Source organism: Vanacampus margaritifer, chromosome 12 (assembly GCF_051991255.1).
Source record: "Vanacampus margaritifer isolate UIUO_Vmar chromosome 12, RoL_Vmar_1.0, whole genome shotgun sequence".
In the NCBI taxonomy this organism is placed as follows: Eukaryota; Metazoa; Chordata; class Actinopteri; order Syngnathiformes; family Syngnathidae; genus Vanacampus; species Vanacampus margaritifer.
In genome coordinates this window covers 6,171,738-6,196,244 of record NC_135443.1, presented here as the reverse complement: position 1 = coordinate 6,196,244, position 24,507 = coordinate 6,171,738, and the positions used below count along the sequence as shown (strand labels likewise).

Sequence of the window (24,507 nt, the reverse complement as noted above, 5' to 3'; positions counted from 1 at the left end):
GGCTTTCATATGTAAATGCCGGCATCCATGTCATCCAGCCACTTAGTATCTTAGCAACCTAATGAAGGTGCAGACCCCCCAGCCAGGTGACTAAATTACCTGTTTTCGCATTGTGCGTCATTCAAACAAAATTGCTGAGGAAAAAATAGCAAATGGAGCCCCAAAAAAACAACAACTCGCCAATAATGTTTGTATGACAGAGTCGAGTGGTATAATTTTCACCTGTGCAAATCTGGTGATGAATTTAGTATTCCACAAATGTGCCATATTTTGATGTGCAGCTATAACCTTCACCTCAAGTACCTTGGAATGATGTAGGCTTGTCTTGCTGGCTCTTATTTTCCTCTCCGAACAGCAAATCAAAACGTGCCCTTTCACCCTGAATCTTGTATGCAGCTGCTACGTGCCTCGGCTTGTTATTCCCTCATCGTATAACGTTAATGTAACCCCCGACCGAAGTCCCCACCCCCACCCCCACCCCCACCCGTATCGCTGTCCCAGCACACTTGCTTTAGCTAACCCAAATCATGTTTCCGAACACACCATAAATATGAAAACATCAAATTTGTTCAACACTAAAATAAAGAAGCAAACTAAACCGGATAGGTGTTGAAAGTCTGCTAGCTTAATGCTAAGGCTGCAATTACTTTTTTTTATTTTTTTTATTTTTTATTTTTTTTTTTAAGTAAAAGTCAACCATAAACATTTCTTGATAATAATATGTTATATGTGACCTCATTAGTCTAAACATGACATTCTGATTAATATTACATTTGTGGAATAAGAGTTATGAAGCAAAATCCAGCCGTTTTTGTCCATCTCAGGGGGCGGCCATTTTGCCACTTGCTGTCGACTGAAGATGACATCAATGTGGCTCAGGGCTCGGGCAAAGACCAATCACAGCTCGCCTGTTTTGTGAAGCTGCGCTGTGATAGGTAGTTACCTGAGACATGACCAACGTTGATGTCATTTTCAGTCGACAGCAAGTGGCAAAATGGCCGCCCCCTAAGATGGATATTACATCTGGATTTTGGTGCTTAACTCATACTCCACTAATGTAATATTAACCAGAATACCGTATTTAGAACACATTATTGTCAAGAATTTTTTTTGGGGGGGGTTGACTTCCCCTTTAAATAATCGATAAATCTGTCCATCATATAATATAACACACTGAACGTTTACAACAACAAAATATATGAAGTATTTGTTTTATGTTGTAATTTGTGTTTTTTTAAAAAATCTATAATCTGATATGCCAATAAATCTGCCTGGCCCTAGTATAAAATATAAAAATATATAACTAGCCAAAAATATATATTTTTAACGTTTTTTCATTGAAAGCCATATAAATCAGTCCCATTGTGCATTTTCTGACAGAAAAATATAAGGTGCCATGATGCTGTGATCGCACAGCGGAATCTTACAGTTATCGTCTGGGCTACGGAGCATTGTGTTCGCCCACGGTGAGCCGCTCATAGTGTGCGCACTCACGTAGGCAAAGTTATTGTCCAGGAAATCCCACGCAGCCATCCGCTAATACTCCTCTTCCTCCCGCCGAGAGGGAGGCGGCACACAATCAGCCAGCAGGAATGAATCGCGGCGCGTCTGCAGAGGTGGGAGGAAGTGACAAATGTGCAAGTCATATGCAACATATGTGACAAATCCCGAGTTACTTTTCAAGCAAGGCCAGTCAAGCCGTTACAAAGTTAAGAGTTTACTGTCAAACAATCACAGTCTATTTAGCTTAATGCTAACAAGCAATGCAAAATGCCATAGAGGGGCTGTCGCGTTGTTAAAACCAATTTACACAGTGGCTTTTTTAACACAAACACTGGAGCAACAGATAATATAACAATACTCACATGCATATATTATTTATCCTCTGTGAAGAATACATTCACCGTGGCAAGTACAGTATTTTAGAGTAGGGGTGTGCCAAAAAAATCGATTTGATTGAAATTATTTTATACTGTCTTCCCTTTGTTTGTGTGTGCCTTTATTGGGAGCGCTGTTCGTGTTGTACCCCATTTGGCCACTTAGGGGCAGTGTGGTTCCACGTGTTCTGATACACTGTTAAGTTGTAGCTACATTAGCAAATAGAAGGAAAAAGTCACGATCAAGTTATTCCAATAAAAGTTGTCTTTTTGCAGCGTGGAGCCGTTCTTTTGAGTGATAAAAGTGCCGCGAGTAGCAGTCAGACTGGAGTAGATTATTGCGATTCCTTGAACGTCTATAAATTGAAGCAATAATCATTGTCAAGCAAATCTGAAGTAAAAAATCGTTCTTAATCAAAAATCGATTCTAAATCGAATTGCACACCCCAAAAAATCAGAATCGAATCGTGAGACATTCAAAGATTTCCACCCCTATTTTAGAATGCTGCTTTTTGGATTGACATTTTTTTATTTTATTTTTTGGGTGGGGGGGCATGTGGAACAGATTAATGGCATTTCCATTCGTTTCAATGTGGAAAGATGATTTGGAAGCATAGAGAGTGAAACAATTGCTAAAACAACACATTTCACACAGATAGATCATTCATAGAAAGAACTGCCCCAGCTGATAAGAATCTCAATTGGCACAGGAGCTGATTTACTCTACTCCGTGACCATAAAACACTTGAAAGTGCATATTGCTTCCTCATGAGTGGATGGATATGTATTTAAAATGTAAATCAGGCGCACAGTGCGAGCCAAAAGCCACTAAATTGCACACCTTCGTTGATACCTGCCAGCTTCATACTATTTTTCACATATTGTGGGTCCGTCCGGAACGTTACCCGCCAAAGAAGTGTCTGATCCCGTAAAACATTCTCCCTCACAACGCCCGTTGGATGTTGCTGTTACAAAACACCCGGAGGTGCTTGCGGTGTCATGTTTACTCAAGTCAAGTGGCGCCCTGATAGACGCTCCGTTTTGCTTACGCAAGCCCCGGGACGTCGTCACAGGACCTAGAAGCGAGGAGCTTTTACCATGAGAGCAGCACATGCAGTATGCTGTATGCCAGGGGTGCTCAAGTTCGGTCCTTCGAGAGCTTTCCGTCCTGCAGCACAGCTGAATCTAACGATCAGCTAATCAGCAAGCTTTGCAGAAGCCTGATAACGATCCCGATCATGAATCAGGTGTGTTAGTGGAGAGAAACATGGAAAACAGGCCGGATAGGGGCTCTCGAGGACCGAACTCGAGCACCCCTGCTGTATGCCATCTCTCTTTGCTTAGAGTCAATCTCATTATAGTATATACAGTATTTGATGTCGCATATAGGCTGCAGGGAACCGCCAGCTGAAAAGCTTCATTTTTTTTTGTCATTTCTGTTGAGGACTATAGCTATGCAGTATGACGAATTGAAGATGCACCCTTATATCTTAGCCAGACTGACTTTTTCATTGCGTCCTACAGCTCAAATTGAAACGAGAGCAATATAGTGGAAAGTATCAAAAGGATTTCTCACCACGTTGCATTTCTATACACCGAGTCAGAGAGGATGAATACATGCTCACACGGTATGCAAACATATTCAGTGACGTGCATGAATGAGCGTGTGTTGATTTTTAAGTACTGCATTTCCTCATGTAATGTGCTCAAGAACGTTTATTTTAACTCATTCACTCCCAGCCATTTTCACTGAAGCCATACCCTTCACTCCCGGCTGTTTTACTGGATTTTGACTGATTTTTGCAAGGCCCACAGAATATTGTGTTCTATTGCTATAAAAACATGGAACCTACCAAAAGAAAAATTAGAGTAGCTTCTTTTATCAAGAAAAAAATCCATCTGTTTCCGTTTTGCAGCAATTAGCATTAGAATATAGCTAAGTTTCATAATTATACACAAATCTGTTTAGAACTGTGAGTAAATGAGCTTTTTTTTCAACATGGCCCCTGGTTGAGCTTGTTTGCTCTGCTGCCACCTGCTATCCGTTTGTGTAATAACTACCATTTCTTCAACCGTTCTTTGCAGTTGAGAGGCCTTGAAAGCCTTCTGTATGCTCTAGCATAAACAACAACAAAAAACATTTAAAAAACGTATAAATATGTTTTTGGGGCACTTAATACATTTAAAATAGAACAAAATGTATACGTTTTTGGGAGCAATTGAGTTAATTGACTGCGAAATGGTGAAGGCATTTTTTGATTAGTAAACATTATCCTCTATACTACTTTGTTTTCTTTTTTTAATATATGGTTTATATCATGTTTGTTTTTTATATTGTATAGTTACTGTAATACCCGCATTGAGGAATATTCAGCCATTTAGTTACTGGAACAAAAAGCTCTTGACCACACTCACTAGGCCACGCCTCTTAAAGGCACACGCAGATACTACAGTATGTGCAGTAATTGCATTTTGTTATATAAAAAAAAGTCTTTACTAGTTTATTTTTAACATGTTTTATCAAGTTTTTATAGTGTTATTTTTTTAGGGATGAATGGAACAGATTAATGGCATTTCAATTGATTTCAATGAGAAAAATTTACTTGACGTACACCGGTGTCTTAACATATGAATTTTATTTGTTCTGCGACCAAAATCTCTCAAAATCATCTTACATACAAACTAATGGAAAATCCATTAATGTGTGCTAGAAGCTTAACAAGAATTAAGTTAATAATTAATTTTTTCTTCTTCTTTTTTTTTCCAATTCACTCGACATCGTTCCACTCCATCCAATGTGTGTGCCTTATGAAGAAGAGTTTCACAGCTAACGCAATAATGTTGGTCATTTTTGGCAAAATACATGTCTATAAGTATTGTTATATTGTCTGTCTACATGTGTTGCTGCCTTGTTTGTTCTCGTTACAAGCTTGATGTTTTCGCAACGATGGTGAACCGATGCCGCTTGTGCCCGCAGGTCTGCAGGGGTGCAGGCGCTTCAGCTCCCCCTCGGCCGTCAACTACAGCACCTTGTTGCTGGAGGCTGGCAGCCAGCGCCTCTACATCGGGGCCCGAGGGGCCGCGTTCGCTCTCGACGCCGCTGACATCTCTGCCAGGCCTGTGCTCACTGTGAGTTGTGTTTGTTTATTTGCATTTCGCTGCATTTTTTAAGAAACGTACCGAAGGCTTGTGGATGCTTGTGCAAGCATTTTTTGAAATGCCAGAAACAAAAATGACCTATTCAGTAATGCAATTTTGGAGTTTCCGGGTGCTTTAAGGGCTCACTTGGAGCCAATCACAAGAAGGAGTCATCCCATGAAAAAAATATTTTCAACTCTACATCAGAAAATTTTGACACAAGTCTGGCGGAGCAGTTTCTCAAGTATTGTATCCCAAAAATCCAGTCTTGAAAATGACCAAAATGGTCACTTTGGACAAATTAGTTAATGTAAATGAACAAAACATTTTTGTTAACAAAATAAACTAAAAACAAGAATGCTTAAAATTGCATTTTACTTTCATGAAACGAAATGAAAATGATTTTTGGGAAAATGGCCCTAATTTTTGTCTTTGTCAATTACCGGTAATTTCATACATGAGCTTTCGGGGTTGACTTCAAATGTATTTATTTCAGTGTTACTGTACGGATGTACAGAAGAAAGAAGGTCACGCAGTCGTTAGGAATTGTAGTTTACTTCATTACATAATACTTTTTGTGACCTGTTTGCAATGCTGCACTTAACAAATACTCCTCATATAAAAACTAAACTAAAATTAAGCATTTTTTGGAAGAACAAAAACTCAACCCTGTTCTAAAACCAAATTAGAACTAACTGAATTCCTAAAATTAAAATAAAAACTAATTTAATTATATGGAAATATTATGTAACTCAATAATTAAAACTAGTATAACAACCTAAAGTGCTAAACGCTCTTTTATATATGCCGGCCACTTACAACCTGTTGCCAACAGTCAACAATTTGTTAGCGTGAGTGAATTAATGTGCAATTTATCCCTTGCTATTTGGAATCATAATAAATCAGGCCCCTGTGTTCAAGCATCAATTAGCATGGTAGTTAGCGACAGCGCCTCAACCAGTCTTTCCAGTATAACGTGCATCAGGAAAGAACTCAGTTCTTCCCTATTTTGCTCAATACTTTGTTGATGCACCTTTGGCAAAAATCCCAGCGTCATTTTGCGTGGCATTATTTACTTAGTATCAGTTACAAACTGGGAATGTAATGTGTTCGGAATTACCAAATCACATTTAAACTCATACTCATTCATTCCCAGTCATTTTCACTGAAGCAACCCCCTTCGCTCCCGGCTGTTTTACTGGCTTTTGACTGATTTTGCAAGGCCCACAAAATATTGTGTCCTTTTGCTAAAAAACATGGAACCTACCAGATCTGTTTCCGTTTTGCAGCAATTAGCATTAGAATATAGCTGAGTTTCATCATTATTCGCAGATCTGTTTAGAACTGTGGGGAAATGAGCTTGTTTGCAACATGGCCTGGTTGATCTCTTATACTCTGCTGCCACCTGTTGGCCATTTTTGTAATAACAACCATTGATTCAAGCGTTTTCTCCAGTTGAGAGGCTGCATCAAAGCTTTCTGTATGCGCTAGCATTAAAAAAAAAAAAAAAGAAAAGAAAAAACATATAAATACGTCTTTGGGACACTTTAAAATAGAACGTATTAATACGTTTTGGGGAGGAAATTAGTTAAATGGGAGTCAGCACACCTGCCACCATTTAAAGGGCCACTGATGAAACCCAACTAAAGTCAGGCTTTTCCTGACATGTCTTTTGTTTACTTAGAATCATTTACTTAGGTACAGTTACAAACTGGGCATGTGGCTGTGTTCAAATGTAGTATTTTCACCATAAATAACTTTTAGAGGGGAGAAATAAATGACTTAAGACTGTAATAAAAATGGGTAAAATAAATAATAATAAAAAATAGTATTATACTTATTTCCGGATGCACTCGATATCCTGCTGTTTATGCTATTCATTCTCTAACAAGACTTATAGTATAGGTGCTAAAAATAACCAAAATGTTGGCATAGGGAGACTGAAAAGCAGTCTTTGAGGTCATCATACAATTGTACAATTATTTAATTGTGAGCTCGTAATATGCATGCTAATCACTGTACTCTGGAAATTCCTAACTGAAGGACAAAAAAAAAATATGATCAATCATACAACAACAGTCAGTGCTTTGTAACCTGCTCTTGTGTCTGCGTTTTGTTACGTCAGATTGAGTGGGAGGCCTCCCCTGAGCAAAAGCTCCAGTGTCTTCTCAAGGGAAAAGACAACAAGGTGGACGTTTAACTTTTCCCTCTTTCCTTTTGTATTTATATCCTTACTAAATCTTTTATTTTTTTTAATCTCCTCTTCCTCTTCCACCAGACGGAGTGTTTTAATCACATCCGCTTCCTGCAGAGGTTCAACTCCACGCACCTCTACATGTGCGGAACAAACGCCTTCAGTCCTCTTTGTGCATATATAGTATGTTCAACCCGAATGCGGGCCTGCTTTCATGTTTTATTTACATAATTTATTTACTTATCAGGGTACAGTAGTACACATCTATGAATTTTCCGAGTCATGAGCCCTCGCTTGGTTAAATATTTTGCTTTGTTTCGCAAGCCCAGATGTACTCCGATTTGAACCCTGAACCCCGGAGCAGTGAGGCAGACGCGCTAACCACTACAACACCGTCCACAAGATTTCTCTTTAGTATTCTATTGATTGCATTTATTCTGATATTTCAACCTTGCGGTTCACAAGGCTACATTGACGCGCGTCTGTGCTGTATTCAAGCCTTGAGACCGACAAGGCCGCCGGCCCAGGTGTGTGGTTGTTATGCCAACACAAAAGCTTTCAGGGGAGAATTAATGCTTGAGCTGGAAACATATAATCCATTCCACAGCACTTTTTCTAAACAGATTATGCTTCCAATGTGCTTATTGAGTCTTCAAATATGTGTATATCGTGTGTTTTAATAAATTTAAGTAAGATAAATTCATAATAAATCTAAATACTGTATTGTAGTATTTTAAATTCCATCTATGTCTTGTGTTTTTTTTTTGTTTTTTTTTTATACAGGATGCTGAGAAATTTGTGATGTCTTCGCCCGAAGAGGGCCGAGACAAATGTCCCTACAACCCGACAACGGGGTACACCGGTCTCATTGTTGGTAGGGGCTCCCTTCAGATACCGGCCACCGCCAAAAAGAACGGCAAATTCCCGAGATGACTTTGGTTTTCTCTCAGACCAGGAGCTGTTCACCGCTACCCAATATGAGTTTCGAAGTTTCCCGGATATCCGGCGCAATTCTCCCACTCTGAAGACGGAGGATGCTCCCACGCGATGGTTGAATGGTGAGAAGTCACATTAAAACTCTTCTTTTTTTTTTGCCAGCAATTGTATAGTGCAGTGGTGCATATTTTTATTGATTTATCACATTAAATAATTTTCTTTATAATTAAATAATGTAAATAAAAAAATAACCATCATCAAATCAACAGTTTTACCTTTCCAAATTAATAAATAACATTTTGAAGAATGAGTTACTGTGTTATAATTAAAATGAATACTTTTAAATACACATTTACCATATTTTAATTTATTTTACAAAATAATTGGTTGATTAATTAATTGTGGGAATGCTGAAGCATTGCAAATATATTCATGCCCATTATGCTAAGTATAAACTGACTACCATATCAAGAAATTAATTATTATAATTTCACTGAAATGATTAAATGCATGCCTAGCTTTCAGCATCAGATGATACTTTTCAAAATTAATACGCCATGATTTCAAACAAGTGTACTCGGTGGTTAGAGCAATTGCCTTCCACCACGGAGTACCTGGGTTCAAACCCTGCTTGGACCACATTTTAGTACTTTAGTAATTTGTCTTTCAATTTACTTTATAAGCACATGCATTCATTCAAATCTTAGCAATCAGCTAATAGCATTCAGCTTTTCAGCATTCCCACGCAATTTCTGCAGAAATTGCGCTTTGTCTAGTTCATTAAAAATATTGCAATTGTTTCGCTATTAAAATACAAAAATAAATTAAATTGCATTAAATAAATTCTATAATAATACAATAATAATATATAAATATATCATCTATTTTACATACTCACATTTTTTTTACACTTTTAAAGAGCTTTATTTTAGCATAAAACCATCGATACAATATAAGATAATAATAAATAGAAGAACACAATGCTAAGGTTCGCATAAAAAATAAGAAAGGAAGGGAAAACACACACACACACTCAGGCAAACCCCATATCAAAGTTCCACGGATGACTCAGAGCAAAACCTTAGAAGACCCTGTCTCTTCTTTTTTTTTTTTTTTTTTAACTCATCTTCAAATGACCTGACCCATCTATTCAGTTTACAAATCAAACGTGGCCCTTGACTACAAACGCTTGCCCACCCCTAAGATAACTGTCTCTACATGTGGCGAGATAAATCCGATTTTTGTGTTTGTGTGAGAATTGGGGTAAAAAAAAAAAAAAAAAAAAGCCTGAAAAGCTTGCAGTGCGTGCTTGTCTCTGTTTTATTGGATATTTGCCAAGCCCGCTGAGTGAAATCTAGTTATCGAGCGGTGCATCTTAATGCTTGTTTTCTAACAAGCGGGATCAGAACGAGCCTCTCATGTTAGTGTCAGTGGCTTTGCTGAGAACATGCATAAACATAAGCTCCAGATATAATTGGGTCTCATTCTCAACGAGGAATAAAAATCGGTCCTTTACAGTAGTGAGAAGTACTACTGATACTTTACTTTGTTACTGTACTGTACTTGTCTGTACTTTACTTGAGTATTTACTTTGCTGGAAACTTTCTACTTCTACGCCTCACATTTGAAAACGTGCACCTTACTTTGATAAACAGCCTTGTTACTTTTTTCAACCTGTGCTGATAATGACACGACGTAAAACGGACCAGCTGGGGGAAAAAAACACATCCTTCTAAACCTTTTTTTTTTTCAGTTGTTATCGTTGGCTAATTAAGCATTTTTTGTTAGTGTACAACATTAGCAAAGCTATGGAAATACGTCGTTCTGATGGTACATTGTTTTCATCTATTTGCAGGGCATAGGGTATAAAAATCTGCAAAAAATGGAAGCCCCACAAAAACAAAAAGTATACTTACTTATAAATGCCACAAGATGGCAGCAAAGGACTACTTTTATATTAGACAGTGCAATGGCCTTTAAATGAAGCTTGTCCCATCCCTTCAACCCAACTCAGATTTATTTATAGAGCAACAAAAACAGATGAATGAGTTGTACCTAAGCATAAAACACAGCTGAAATTGTATTCGGGTTGACTGCAGCAAGATGATGGTTCACTCACAGAAATATTTCATGCCTAATTTAAGATTGATGTGTGTTTTTTTACAAAACAAATTCCCATGTACTTTTTTTTTGTGTGTGCTAATTTTAACATAAACCTACCAATTAAAACTAATATGATATATATTCATCAGTCTAACAAAGCCTGTTTATTAGAAATGCGTATTCCTCAGCTTTATGTATTTAGCATTAATAAAGTATAATTACTTTTTTTTTTTTTTTTTTATGTTTTGGGGATGTCTGCATTCAGTTTCATCCCAAAAACATAACCCCAAAAAATTGACATAAGTGTTTTTCACATAGCAGTATGTTTATCATGTAGAGGTATTTGGTAATTCAAACAATATACGTACTTCATGTATTTTAAATAAATACCCTCATTATTATTAATATAGAGTAATTATACTTTACTAATACTAAATACATAAACCTGAGGATTATGCATTTCAAATAATTAGGCTTTATTAGACTAATGAATATGTATCATATAAGGTTTATGTGTAGGTTTGTGTCAAAATGATCTAATAGAAGTAAATGGCAATTCATCATGTAAAAAAATACATACATTTTAATTTAGGTTTGAATGTTGATGTGAATGTTGAATGTAAACAAACAACTACAGTTTTCCAATAGGGGCCCGTTTGCTTGTAGAAATGAACAAAACGAGTATCGTATATAATTGAGAGTACAAATTATTTGTTTTCTTACTGGTTGCTACATTTGTCCATCCTTCTTCCAGAGGCCAACTTTGTGGGCTCAGCGCTGGTGAGGGAGAGTTCGACGGGCAGCGTGACGGGCGACGACGACGACAAGATCTACTACTTCTTCACCGAGGGCGGCCAGGAGCACGGCGCCACCTCGGGCGGCCACAGCAGGGTGGCGCGAGTGGCTCGGATTTGCAAGGTGAGCCAAGACTTGGCTAATGATACCCGAGGAGGCTTTACCCTAATGCGTGATGGAAGGCATTTGTCGCAAAGCCCTAGGGATGATTAGAAGAGGAGAGGATAAATGTCTTGTAGGGATGGAGAACGGAAGACGCTGATGGATTAATCGCTGTCTTCGTTGAAACTTTTTTTAATGCGTTTTTTTCTTTCTTTCTTTTTTTTTTTATGTGGATGAAAGCATTACACAGGGAATAAAATTGAATGAAACGTGGACTGTGCTCAGGAAGGGCTGGCTTAAACTCTCAGCCTTTTGGATTAAAGTGAAAGTTCCTCAAGAGTCCAGTTGTGGACTTCTCAATTAGTGTAGCAGATTTTTGAATCTTCTCATGCGTTAAAAATGTCTCCAGGCCTTAAAATGACCTCAGTGAGCTTTAAGTTGGTCATCTTATCCCACAGGTGACCATAGCTTTTTTCTTTATTCACTGCAAAAAGGACAGTAGAAAATTTGAGAAAAAAATAGAGCAAAATAAGAAAATTATTACTTCAAATAAGCAAAATGATCTGCCAACAGAACAAGAAAATGTTTCTTAAATTTACCTGTAAGATTTTGACAAATAAAAAAATAATACTATATTTTTAGACTAAAAACAAGCAATGTTTACTTTTTTCAAGCTGTAACGTATAGAACTATTTTCTTAAAATACTTGCATATTCATTTATGTTTGAGTGTTAAGCAGGGAGGTAACAGGATTGCGGCCCTCGAGGACCGGAGTTTGACGCCTACAGTATGTGCTAGAGGCTTGCAATGCAATAGTTATTGCAAAAAGGGCCAGCAGGTGGCAGCAGAGTATAAGAGATCAACCGGGGCCATGTTGCAAAAAGCTATTTCCCCACTGTAAACAGTCCGTCCGTCCGTCCGTCTTCTTCCGCTTATCCGGGGTCGGGTCGCGGGGGCAGCAGCTTTAGCAGGGAAGCCCAGACTTCCCTCTCCCCAGCCACTTCAGCCAGCTCATCCGACGGGACCCCAAGGCGTTCCCAGGACAGCCGAGAGACATAGTCTCTCCAGCGTGTCCTGGGTCGTCCCCGGGGCCTCCTGCCGGTAGGACATGCCCGGAACACCTCCCCAGGGAGGCGTCCAGGAGGCATCCGAACCAGATGCCCGAGCCACCTCAACTGGTTCCTCTCAACGTGGAGGAGCAGCGACTCGACGCTGAGTCCCTCTCGGATGACCGAGCTTCTCACCCTATCTCTAAGGGAGATACTGTAAACAGATTTGTGAATAATGATGAAATTTAGGTACATGCTAATGCTAATTGTTGCAAAACGGAAACAGATACAAATATACTTTTTTCCTGATGAAAGAAGACACTATAATCCTTCTTTTGGTAGGTTCCATGATTTTATAGCAATAGAACACAATATTCTGTGGGCCTTGCAATATCAGTTGAAATCCAATAAAACAGCCACCGGGAGCGAAGGGGGTTGCTTCAGTGAAAATGGTAGAGAGTGGATGAGTTAAGTAATAAGTATCTTAAAATAAGCACAATGATCATGTCTGAAAATTGTATTTTAAATAAAAATAACTCGTCAAAGCAAAATAAGCAAATTTAGGTTAAATTTAAGTTTTTGCAGTTTGCTTTTACATGCCATCTGTTGCTCTCTTTCAGGGTTTCCTCCCATGTGCCAACTTGAGCCGAGCATCATTCTTTTCCTTGTATCTAACCCTCAGGGAGACAGAGGTGGCCTCCTCACTCTCCAAAAGCGCTGGACGTCCTTCCTCAAGGCCCAGCTCACGTGCTCCCTGCCCGAGTACGACTTCCACTTCAACGAGCTGCGCAGTGTCTTCGCCGTACCCGGAGTCACGACGCGGGACACGCTCTTCTATGCCATCTTCGGCCTGGGCTGGTGAGTAGCGGGGAGGGGGAAAGAGGGTGATGAAAGTCGGAGATCGATATTTTAAGACAGTCGGAGCGAGATGAAAGGTGGGATGAGACGGCCAAGACGGGAGCGAAAGGAAAATGTGGCGTGGAATAGATTAAAAATGCAGATTTGAATATGTCTCAAAGGGGGAACTGTCTAGGGAGAAATCAGAGTTCCTACTGTAGAGTAAACCCTTATAATAAGTTATTTTATTAAAATAAATGGAAATGTGACATCATTAATCTGCTCCAGTGTCTCCCAAAAAATTTTTTATATGTGAAAATTAGAGCTCTACAGTATTGCACGTCATAAAAACATACAGTAGTGACGTAAATAAACAGAATTACCGCATTGTTTATCGTAACACTGACGCTAATTTCGTTAGCCCGTCTATACCACGTGTTAGCATTAAGCTAACAGACTTAGTCTTTGTTGTGTGTTTAGCTTTATAGTACAAAAAATAAACTTCAACTGGGAGCTTCAAACAAGCACTTTGATATTTTTTGTACAATCTGCCAACTGCCACAGTTGGCCAAAGCATTTTTCAAAATGGAGTTTCTCAATGATCTCAAATGATCACTTATAATACAACAAATTTTCAAGAAAGTGTAGAACTGTGTTTTACTGTGCTGCGTTTCCTCATTCTCAACTCCTGCTTGTCACATCTCACATTTTCTACACGTCCGTCCTCCTACTCTCTAATCTGCTCCTTAAATCTCTGCCAGAAGTCCTCCTGTGCCTTCCCTCCTCTTCCCTCTTCCCATTTATCTTGTTATTTTCATCTTTTTAAACTAGGTGCGCCACTGATCTACTGTACTTCTACTGCGGTCGCCATGGTAACGGCGGGTTTATCGCTGTTGCCTCTCACACTATGTACTCTGCTCTCACTCACCGTGTGCGTGCGTGTTTGTTTCTGTTTTTTAATATTTATTTATTTTTATTTTTTTAGGAAAAACATAAAGGCGTCTGCGTTGTGTCGCTTCTCGCTGTCTGACATCCAAGAGGCCTTCCGAGGGCCTTACATGGAGACGCAGGACTCTGGCTCTAACTGGAAGGAGTACAGTGGAAAAATTCCTGACCCGCGACCTGGAACGGTAAACACACACACACGTTAAGTGGCACCTTGATTTTCGATGCACCAATCTACGAGCTCTTCCATTTAAAGGGGAAGTCAACCCCCCAAAAAATTATTTACAATAATATGTTCTATGGAATCCCCTAGTCTAAATATGGTATTTTTGATTAATATTCTGTTAAGAAAATCTGTGTTAACATATTTGAAATGGCCTGGTCAAAACCATCAAAAAGCCCAAAACGGGTCACAACACCGCCTAGGGGTTAAGCAGTAAAATCCAGCAGTTATTATCAATATCAGAAGGCGGCCATTTTGCCACTTGTTGTCGAGTGAAAATGACATCACAGTTGCTCAAGTCTCAGGTAACAACCAATCACAGCTCAGCTTCAGAAAACAGGTGAGCCATGATTGGCCGTTGCCTGAGCACTCGTCACTCGTCACAGTGTGGCTTACATTCACCTCATAAGGCATAAGAAGCTAAATGAAGCTCCTGCTTCTCAACGGAGATCAAATGTAAGTGATCCTTAGCAGAGATCCAAAAAGGAGGCAGATTAGCAGATGGAGGCTGATAACGAGTCTGTAAAATGAGGAAGACGAGACTCCAAATCCCAACCGGCTTATACCACTGAAACCTATTTCCCCCGCAATTAACTGCGGCGTGCAGATTGGGCGGCGATGTCTTAGTAGCGCGACAGCCCGGGCTTGGGCTCACTTAACATTATCTGCCGCGCTGTCACTTGAACACTTAATTTTGCTATTAAACGCAGAGCGGCAGACGGTCAAGGGAGCGGGAAAGCCGCTTACATGAGTCAGCCGCACTCATTTGAGAAAAAGGACCCTTGGATGTTCAATCAGGTGTTTAGAGCTGACTGGCTAAATAGGGTTGACGTTTCTTTGCATGCTTGAACACTCTTTAAGCCTCTTGACACTGCCTCATACTTCTATCAATCCTTTATTTATTTTTTATTTATTTTTTTACAGTGGCGGAAAAGTACGATTGCTATTTAATGAAACCAACTGTTGTGATTCACTACATAAAGGGGACGTCAACCTTAAACATTTCTTGACAATAATATCTTATATGTGATCTCACTAGTCAAAACATGACATTCTGATTAATATTACATTTGTGGAATATGAGTTATACAACAAAATCCAGCCGTTTTCATCCATCTCAGGGGGGCGGCCATTTTGCCACTTGCTGTTGACTGAAGATGACATCGATGTTGCTCAGGGCTCAGGCAACGACGAATCACAGCTCACCTGTTTTCTGAAGCTGAGCAGTGATTGGTTGTTACCTGAGACCAAAGTAACTGTGATGTCATTTCACTGATCTATATATATATGACTGGACAGGCGATAGGCCAAGACTTTTGAAGCTGCGAGGCCGCCATATTGCTCCTCCCAAAAAACGTTTCTCGGTATACAATCATATACATTTACAATATCAAAATTGAAGAACATTTGGGACAGTACTTAGTAGAAACAGCATGATTTATGATGTTTTAATTTGTTAAACATGATTGAGAGAACTTCAGACATTTTACGACTTGCCTTAAATACATGTTTAAATTATATGCTTAATGATGTTTACAGGAGGAAACTTTTTTTAGTAAATAATTTAGTAGTTAAGTAAATATTTTTTATTAAAGAATTATAACTGTAATTGTGAAAACAAATGATGCTCCTGCCAAATATAATATTAGGGTCTAAGGAACTGAGTGACAAAAGAAAAAGGGGGTCTTCAAAGCAGCACATACCATCATCCACTTGTTCATTTATTTTTATTTTTATTTTTACTTGTTAAAAAATAGTGACCACCCCGTCACAAACCCCGCCCCCGGACCTATACTAACTGCCTTCGAGTTGTATATGTCTAATTTGTACGTATGCCGTATAGTTATACAGTAGTTTGCTCGCGAGATGGGAGGAGCAAAATGGCCGCCCTGCCGCTTCAACGGCTTGCATGTACATGGTGATATATTCATATCAGTGTGTCGTTTTCACTCCACAGCAAGTGGCAAAATGGCTGCTTTCTGATATTGCTAAAAACAGCAATATTAACCAGAACACCGTATTTAAACTAGTGGCGCTGCATAGAACATATTACTGTCAAGAATTTTTTTTGGGGGGTTGACTTCCCTTTTAAATGACAAAAACACACTGAAACCAGTTAAAATATGTACTTTTGCCACCTTTACCTCTCTGTTAACTGAAGACTTTATTCGCCCCATTTTCACCCTTCAGTGTATCACAGACGCCACGAGGGCCAGGGGCATCAACGTGTCCACCTCCCTGCCCGATGACGTGCTCAACTTTGTCCGAAGGCACCCGCTGATGTCCCAGCAGGTCCAGGCGTTCGACCGCCGCCCCCTGTTGTTCAGGAGGACCACAGACTACACACACGTGGCTGTGAACGCGGTCCAAGGCTTGGATGGGCAAGAATATCATGTATTATACATGGGAACAGGTGGGTACCAGTGGGAAGCCGCTTTTCATTTTCCAACAGTTATCTCATTTACAGTCAACCCTGGTTATTTGTAGAGTTCATGCAAATGAGGAAAAACGTGAATAATGGACGCCCTCCCCTGAAATGTAAATAATTGCCAGCCTAAAATTATCACATTAACTATTGACAAAATATGATCTTCTTATTACTGAAAATGGCTCAATGAGTCAAGTTTCCCTTTAAATAAAAAAAATAAATAAAAAATTCACAACCTTCAATTTGGAAGGCTGCCACTCTACCACATGAGTTATGCCACTCCCACTGTTTGCTACTATCCAAAAGGAGGTACAAAGATTCCAGCTGGCACAAACAATATACTAACACACAATAGGAGCGGCATGGCTCAAAGAGTAGATTGGCTGTCTCCCAACCTGAAGTGCTTTGTTTGTTCCTTAACCCTTGAGTGACTTTATTTTTAAATAAACTTGTAAATAGTAGTCAAAATTTCTCCTTGCAAAATGTACTTACAATTTCTGAGTGAAAAATATTTAATAGTTTTTTTCATGGGACTTTTTTTTTATTTTTATAAATTTGTCAAATTTAGCCAAAATCTCTCCTGCAAAATGTATTTACAATTTCTTAGTGAAAAATATTTATTAATATTTCATGGAACTTAATTTTTTAATTTTTAAATAGACTTTTAAAATTTTGTCAAAATATCTCCTTGCAAAATTTACTTCTTCGATATACTAATAGTTTTTTCATGGGATAGTCAAATTCTGTCATACACAGTAAAAATACAGTGACTAAAATTTATTCAGGATTTTTTACTTCACTCTGTTCTGCGCAGATGAAGGCTGGTTGCACAAGGCCGTCCACGTGGAGGGTCAGCTGCACATCATCGAGGAGCTGCAGCTCTTTGAGGAACCGCAGCCTGTGGACCGCGTGCTCATCTCGCTTACACATGTAGTGTGTCTGATCTGCACATACACGTTCCAATGCTTGTCACAGCGCTTATTATTTCTCGTGTGTGCAACAGGTGAGCGTGTACGTGGGCTCTCCGTCGGGCGTGGCGCAGCTGCCCATGTTCAACTGCCGTAGGTACGCTTCCTGCTACGACTGCATCTTCGCCAGGGACCCTCACTGCGCCTGGAGCGGACACCAGTGCGTGGACGTCGTGGTGTACACAGACAAGTGCGTTTTCTTTCTGTCACCGAGTCTGTGAGCGAACGAGGAGCATTTCACAAAAAAGGGCCACCTTCCATTTTAGCCAGAGTGAGGGCGCATCCGTCTAGCATTTAACGAGAATAGGAACACAATAAACATACGTGGATAGGCGACTGTGCGCGTACGCTTTCGTGTGCCTGCTATCGGGCGATCAAAAAGCTGCCGACCGCCTTTTGACGAACCTCAAACAACGCTGTGCCCTGTCACAGTGTCCTTTCCAAGAAGTATTACGCAATCGCTCTATTGGCAGAAACAAGCATGAGCTGAAAGTAAACACAGTGTGCAGCTGTGCACTCCAAGCCACCTTTCCAACAAGTTGGTACACTTTTGCTCACCACGCTATGGTTTGAAATGGTTAACTTTTGCCACATAAACGTTGGTTATTAAAGCTGCACAATTTTACCCAAAACACAATAGCCTTTTTCTTTATGACATGACATTTTTAGCAGATGAACACATTAGCTGTTCATAATGGGAAGTCCTGCAAGCCTCTGGCCAATAGTTTTCAGACAGGATTCGAGTTGGAATTTCCCACCCTCTGTCCGCGAATGTGACGTCATGTGCGCGTTGTGTTATATGAAGGGAAAATGCAGTTTCATTTTTCAGTCACAGGTAGTAGCAGTAGCGATTTTAAATTTCATTTTCTGCATTCAGTACACTTTAAAAAGAGAATTGTTGAACCAATTTTAAATTACAAATTGAATTGTTGGCCAAAAAAAATTGCTTCAATTGGTAACGCACAATTAAGTACCAATTAAGTACGATTGAATTAAGTTAATCCAGAGTGAATATAATACATTTAATTAATTATGAGTTCATTAAACTTAATATATTCACTTTGGATTAACTTAATTTGTGTGTTACCAATTGAAGCGATTTTTTAAAGTTGGTCAACAATTCAATTTGTAATCTTAAATTGGTTCAACAATTCTCTTTTTAGAGTGTAGTTTTAGAATGTTGAAAATGTAATAAGCACTAACTCCATGCTAGCTGCTAGCATGTACACAATCAGGAACCTATGTTATATAAACACCTGAATTCAGAAGTTCAATATTTTAACTCAAACAAACCATCTTTATTTCTATTTGTACACATGAACACATTTTGACTGTATCCCAAATACAAAACCGCACACAATGTTCATATTGAATCGAGGAACATCAAACATGTTTATGCTTTGCGCTCATGTGTTGCTTTCGCACCTTTGCCCCGCAGATACACGTTAATTCAGGACATCCAGCAAGGGAGCAGAGGGTGTGACAACACTCAAGCCGGTACGTAAATGAATACCAGTGATGAAAGTGAAATTAAAAAGTCAGACAAAAAAGAAAGATGCCTAGTTGGGCGTGGAGACCCCTTTTGAAAGTTGATTATGCACACGCTCGCTCCTCTGTTCTTTTAATCCCATTCTGAGAGAGATCTGCTTGATATTCATGGCAGGCGAATGCTGCCTTCTCCCTCGCAGTTTCAATCTGATCAAATGTGGCAGCTCCTTGTTTGGGGCTGTGCTAGGTGATAAGATGGCTGAAAGTAATACAAATTTAAAACTTTGGACAAGCCTTTGATATATAACATGCGTTAGATGTCAAGGAACTGTTTTATGAAATAGGACACAGAGGACATTGTCTACACTGATATTTTTAAATGGCATCTTGTCCTACCTCTTGGTAAAAAAAAAAAAAAAAAAAAAAACATGACCCAAGAGTGCAGGAGTTCATGTATTGTCAGATTGAATTGTGAAGCTATGTATGAATCAAAGTTGTTGGTGTTTGTTATTGTTAACGAAAACTAACTAAATAACTGAAACTATCATTCTGGTTAATGAAATTAAATCAAAATGAAAGTGCTTAGTATTTCTCAGTCGGATGTTTGGTCTTTTCAGACCACAGAATCATTACTCAGGACTCTATTGTAAAAACAACCAAATAACATTTCTGCTATTATAAATATTTTTTACTATATTGTAATGTACTTTTAAGCTTATCAGCCGGCTGACGTACGCCGTAAAGGAACTTACATTTCCGGTTTACTGTTCTAGTTAGCATGTATGATTTTCTCTCCAAAGTCCAGACACTTATTAATTTGCCTTCTATTTTGCTCTTCAATGTGTGAATGTTCTCGGTTTTAACAGTTCCAGCCAGACGTCTGTGAAAAGTGTACTCAATTACCCAATCACTTTATTCCCGTGTTAAACTGTTACATATATAATTTTTAGGTTAGCATGGCAATTAGCATGGTTTCTTTCTTTGTCATAGTTAGATTAGCAATTAGCATGGCGTGGTTAGCTTAGCAATTAGCATGGTGTCTTACCTTGTCATTCCTTTTATGAGAATTATACTTGGCAGAAATTTAACTTACTCGCCGCCACGAAGGCAGTCATGACAGGCTTAGGCACGACTCCGCTACGTGTTTAGCCGCACTAGTAGCTTGCTCGTTCCTAGCTAGCTGCATAAGTAGGGTTAGGGGTTGCGTCATGATTCCAGACCAGTGAAGCTTTTTAAGACCATCTCGGTGGTTGATTCTCTGTTTTGCTCAATTTGTTTTGGTGAGGCGCAAAATGCTAATTTTAGTATACATATATCGAGTCTTACATACTTTGTGTTTATTTTAAATGTACTTTCATATTACTGTACAGCTGTACAGAGGTAAGAAGGTTGAACCGTCGTTCAGGGATTATAGTTTAGTATGCTAAAAAAATTTTTTTTATTTTTTTTTAATGAAGCACTTTCTAAATATTTAACCTGTTCTAAAAACTCATTACACTGTAAATGTAACAAAAAAAAACTTAAGTCAAAATTAAATAAAAACTAACTACTAATGAAAACCAAACTACATGGTCTAAAATGTGACTTTTCTCCCTCTTCCAGACGTGTCCACAAGCAGCCGCTCCGTACGAGTGGGCGACGATGTGCTCCTGCAGTGCGAGCTCAGCTCCAACCTGGCCACGCCGCTGTGGACGCTAGATGGCCAGGAGCTGCACGGCTACGGTCTCAGCTCGGGCTTCCGCACCGGCACCGACGGCCTGCTCATCATCCGGGCCCGCCTGGACCAGAGCGGCCTTTACACCTGTTACGCCGTGGAGAACCACATCCAGGTCGCGGTGGTTACCTACAACGTCTCAGTCGCTCCCCAGCCGTCCCTCCCGCCCACGGAAGACCCTCGCCGCCGCTTCACTGTCTCGCCGTCGCCCACTCCCTCCGAGGGGGCACCGGCGCCGGCACCTCAGATGCCGCGCTCAGAGTTGCTGTCCGCCAAAAACATGGAAGCCCTTTATCTGTCCCTCATCACCATCCTAGGAAGCCTGTGTGTGGTTCTCTCAGTGGTGCTGTTCTACCTGGGCTTCTGCCTGCGGTTGGGCACCCGAGGGAAGTACTCACTATCAACAGCGGCCGCCACCTACCCGGGCGGCAAGAGACCCCACAGGAAGCAGAAGCGAAACTCCGCCCACTTGGAGCTAAAGACCATCTCAAGTAACGGACACGGCGTCCACAACGGCATCTCGAACAGCGACATCCGCGACGGAGGCTTTCTGCAAATCGTCCCAGGCGAGGCTTACACGTCGCCCAACCCGCCGCCGCCGGCCCCTCCCCTACCCACCAGGCCGGAGTACAACTTCCCCAACGGCTTTTCGGCCACCCTGCCCAGCGTCCTGCGACGGATGAACGGCAACAGCTACGTACTGCTCACCCAAAGCGACGCGGAGAGCGCCGCGCCGCCCTGCTCCACCTTCACCGACGAGCTCAACAGGATCTTGGAGAAGCGCAAATGCACTCAGCTGATGCCCAGGCCGGACGAGAGCTCCGTGTAGCCCGGGGACAAAGATTTGCTTTGCTGAATTTTGAGGGGATGGGAGGGAATGAGAGTGAAGGCGTGAATTTGTGCCCTGAGGGACACCTGCACCCTATGGCGAATATAAATAAGTGTGTGGAGACTTCCATATTTGGCTGGACTCAAATCCAAATGGCAGCTAGCCAAAGTTTGTTTGCACCAACTGGGTGCAAAGATGGACCTATGCATTTTTAAAATGTGTCCCCATTTTTTTGACAAAAAAAAAATAGGGCACTTGTAGGAGGAGTGGGACATGCTGCTGACCTTCCTTTCATGGAGATGACTCTAGTCAACTCGAGTTCACTGGTGGGACAAGCTGAAAGTTGAAAAATAGTTGGGCTTTTGTGGGAAATTTGCCGATGAACCCTAAAATGTGCTTTACGCTTTACACAACCACTTCTATGCCTTTCAGTGACTCCTCCAGTATCTCTGCTAATGACACTATGAACTGTGTGGCCACTTCTCTCTGTCTGACGCCTCGCATGGCGTTCCCAAAAAGTTTTGTTCTAATAGAATCATATTTGACCCACAAATGCATGTAGATTCTATTTGAAATAATTGGATACTAATTTCTTGAAGGCTTTTCAAATGTCAAACTTCTGACTGAATCTCCTACTAATAACATTGCATTTGGTGTACAGGACACTTTTTTTTTTAATAAGATTAAAATAATTAAAAACATATAAAATAAATGACTTGATATAATGTAATGATTGCAAAACAAACCGAGAGGAAAAAAATGTGTTCTTATGTTTATTTAAAGCCTTTATGAATCTGTCAGTATTCTTTTTAAAGGCTCTAAAGGACTTGGATTCCATCAAGTCAGACCTTTTCGGATTTATGAAGACAACCGTCCACAGACGCAACACAAAGGACAGCACAGATTCGGGACAGTGAGGCAATGTCAGTGTTGCGTTCGAGGTAATTCCATTTTTCTTTTTCCTTTTTTTTTTTTTTAATTGATCTTATGAATTATTGCACAACATTTGAAACTTTGATGTATTAGGGTTCACATACAAACTCACTAGCCAAAAAGTGTAGTCAACTATTAATATTTGTTTGTTTTTTTAAATTGATTTTGTAACAATAAGCTGAAAATGACATGATTATGTCATTTGTATATTTACAGCTCGGATGCCACCTCCAAAGACAAAATTTGCAACCGAAAAGTGTAATGTTGTAAATGGTTGTAAAATTGACGTGACAAGCAGAGCGGCATGCAAAGCACACACTTTATTACATAAAGTCACTAATCCGTCTATTGTCTGCACTCTACACACTGAGCTTTCATTTTGTGATTGTTATTGCCACGTGTTGTTTTTCCTTTCGCATGTTCCTCCACTCCTGTTACTCTTTTGTGTCCTTCACTCACGGCAAAAATGACGGAACGCAGTTCGGCTTCCGCGTTTCACTTTAAATAAACTTTCTACTTACCGTCTTTTCCTCATTGCTTGTCTTTTCCTTCTTTTACTTTTTTTTCTTGTGCAATCTTTTGTTGTTGGTTGGTCGTTTCCAAAGTTCTGCTTTCTACTAGGGCTGGGCGGTATTACCTTAAATCAAATTCAGTTTTTCATTTTCTATTTTGATGGATTTGTCTTCATTTGCATAAGGAAGCAGCTGACATGCTTCCCCTTGGGAATAAATAAAAACTTTATGCTGCTCTGTAAAAAATGACTAAAAAGAAAAGAAGTTTGCTGGGCCTTCAATTACAGAAAAATCAAATACCCTTCTTCTTTTTTTTTTTTTTTTTTTTTTTAACAAGTTACCGGTACCTGCATGTTTTTTTGTGCATGCTTTATTCCTTCTGATACCAAATAAGATTTTAAAATGTTTCCCCACTGTTAGCGTGTGTCAACTTCCACAGAAATAAGACCCCCTCCCCCCCCCCCAAAAAAAAAAGAAGTTTTGACCGACAATGTGAAAGTAAGTAAAAAAATTAATAACAAATAAAGTGTCCCTTTTGTTGGAAAAAAAAGTTTGTAAAATAATTAACAAAAATTAAGATCATAAAATGTGCAAGAGTAGGATAACTACATAATTTTAAAAATAAATGTCAATATTTTTTAAATAAAGTGCAGAAATGAATGAGACATGTAGATAGATAATACAACAAAACCCACAGTCGCGAATTCTTTATCCTCTGTAAAGCTCCACTATTATTACTGGAGTTTACTGAGCAATTATGACCATCTCATTCCTGTGTATTTGTGTGATACTGCCCCCATAAGGATCAGCACAATGTCTATTAAATTGTAGCAACAACAACAAAAATTAATTTATTTTCTGTTTAAACATGTTGTTACTGCATGTTTTTAGAAAGTACAATATTACAGTGCTTTTTTTTTGTTAACACTATTTTTGGTGGGAGGCCGAAACAGATTAATCAGTGTTAATTAATGTCACATGACATGATGTTGTTGTAGTCATGAGTTCGCCAACAGCAAAACATGCCGTGTCATTTACGTCAAAGCGTCTCCTCCTAAACAGGGCCAGCAGGAAGTGCCGGTTCTCACTTGTTTTGTTTTTTCTCCACCGGCACTATGAGTTTGAGTTTGTTTTTTCGCCATAACGCTTCATTTTGACAGCAGTTTTCTGTTTCAAAGAAACAGCATGTCAATTTTGGATGCTTTTAAGGTAAAAATATCTCCAGTTTTCTGCACCAAATTAGCATTTTGGAGAGAAGCGATGGGATCAAAAACGGAACGCTTCGTAAAATAAGATCCTGGGGGAGATGAGTGGCAGATGAAGGTTAAGAAATTGATTTTTGTTTTCTCTTTTATCAGGATAAGTTTCAGAAAGGGTGTGGAAAAACACACAATTAGCCGTGTGCCTGATGGTTGATTTCTGTTGTTGTTTAAAAA

At 39.6% G+C, this 24,507-nt stretch overlaps 1 protein-coding gene across 6 annotated transcripts in view; it reads left to right on the top strand.

The window, feature by feature from the left end:
* LOC144061560 (semaphorin-4G-like) overlaps positions 1-23,093 on the top strand; it is a 29,599-nt gene extending 6,506 nt beyond the window's left edge. For 5 of the 6 annotated variants that reach the window (XM_077582122.1, XM_077582119.1, XM_077582120.1 and 2 more), the window contains 13 exons: positions 4,855-5,006; positions 7,141-7,203; positions 7,294-7,392; positions 7,993-8,083; positions 8,160-8,267; positions 11,003-11,166; positions 12,877-13,052; positions 14,017-14,161; positions 16,390-16,612; positions 17,442-17,557; positions 17,631-17,785; positions 19,034-19,092; positions 20,686-23,093. In XM_077582122.1, coding sequence (XP_077438248.1) covers positions 4,855-5,006; positions 7,141-7,203; positions 7,294-7,392; positions 7,993-8,083; positions 8,160-8,267; positions 11,003-11,166; positions 12,877-13,052; positions 14,017-14,161; positions 16,390-16,612; positions 17,442-17,557; positions 17,631-17,785; positions 19,034-19,092; positions 20,686-21,626 — 2,492 coding nt within the window. In that variant the 3' untranslated portion in view covers positions 21,627-23,093. The remainder of the gene's footprint in view (positions 1-4,854; positions 5,007-7,140; positions 7,204-7,293; positions 7,393-7,992; positions 8,084-8,159; positions 8,268-11,002; positions 11,167-12,876; positions 13,053-14,016; positions 14,162-16,389; positions 16,613-17,441; positions 17,558-17,630; positions 17,786-19,033; positions 19,093-20,685) is intronic. The other variant, XM_077582124.1, reaches the window with a different exon arrangement.
* Positions 23,094-24,507: the final 1,414 nt, after the last annotated feature.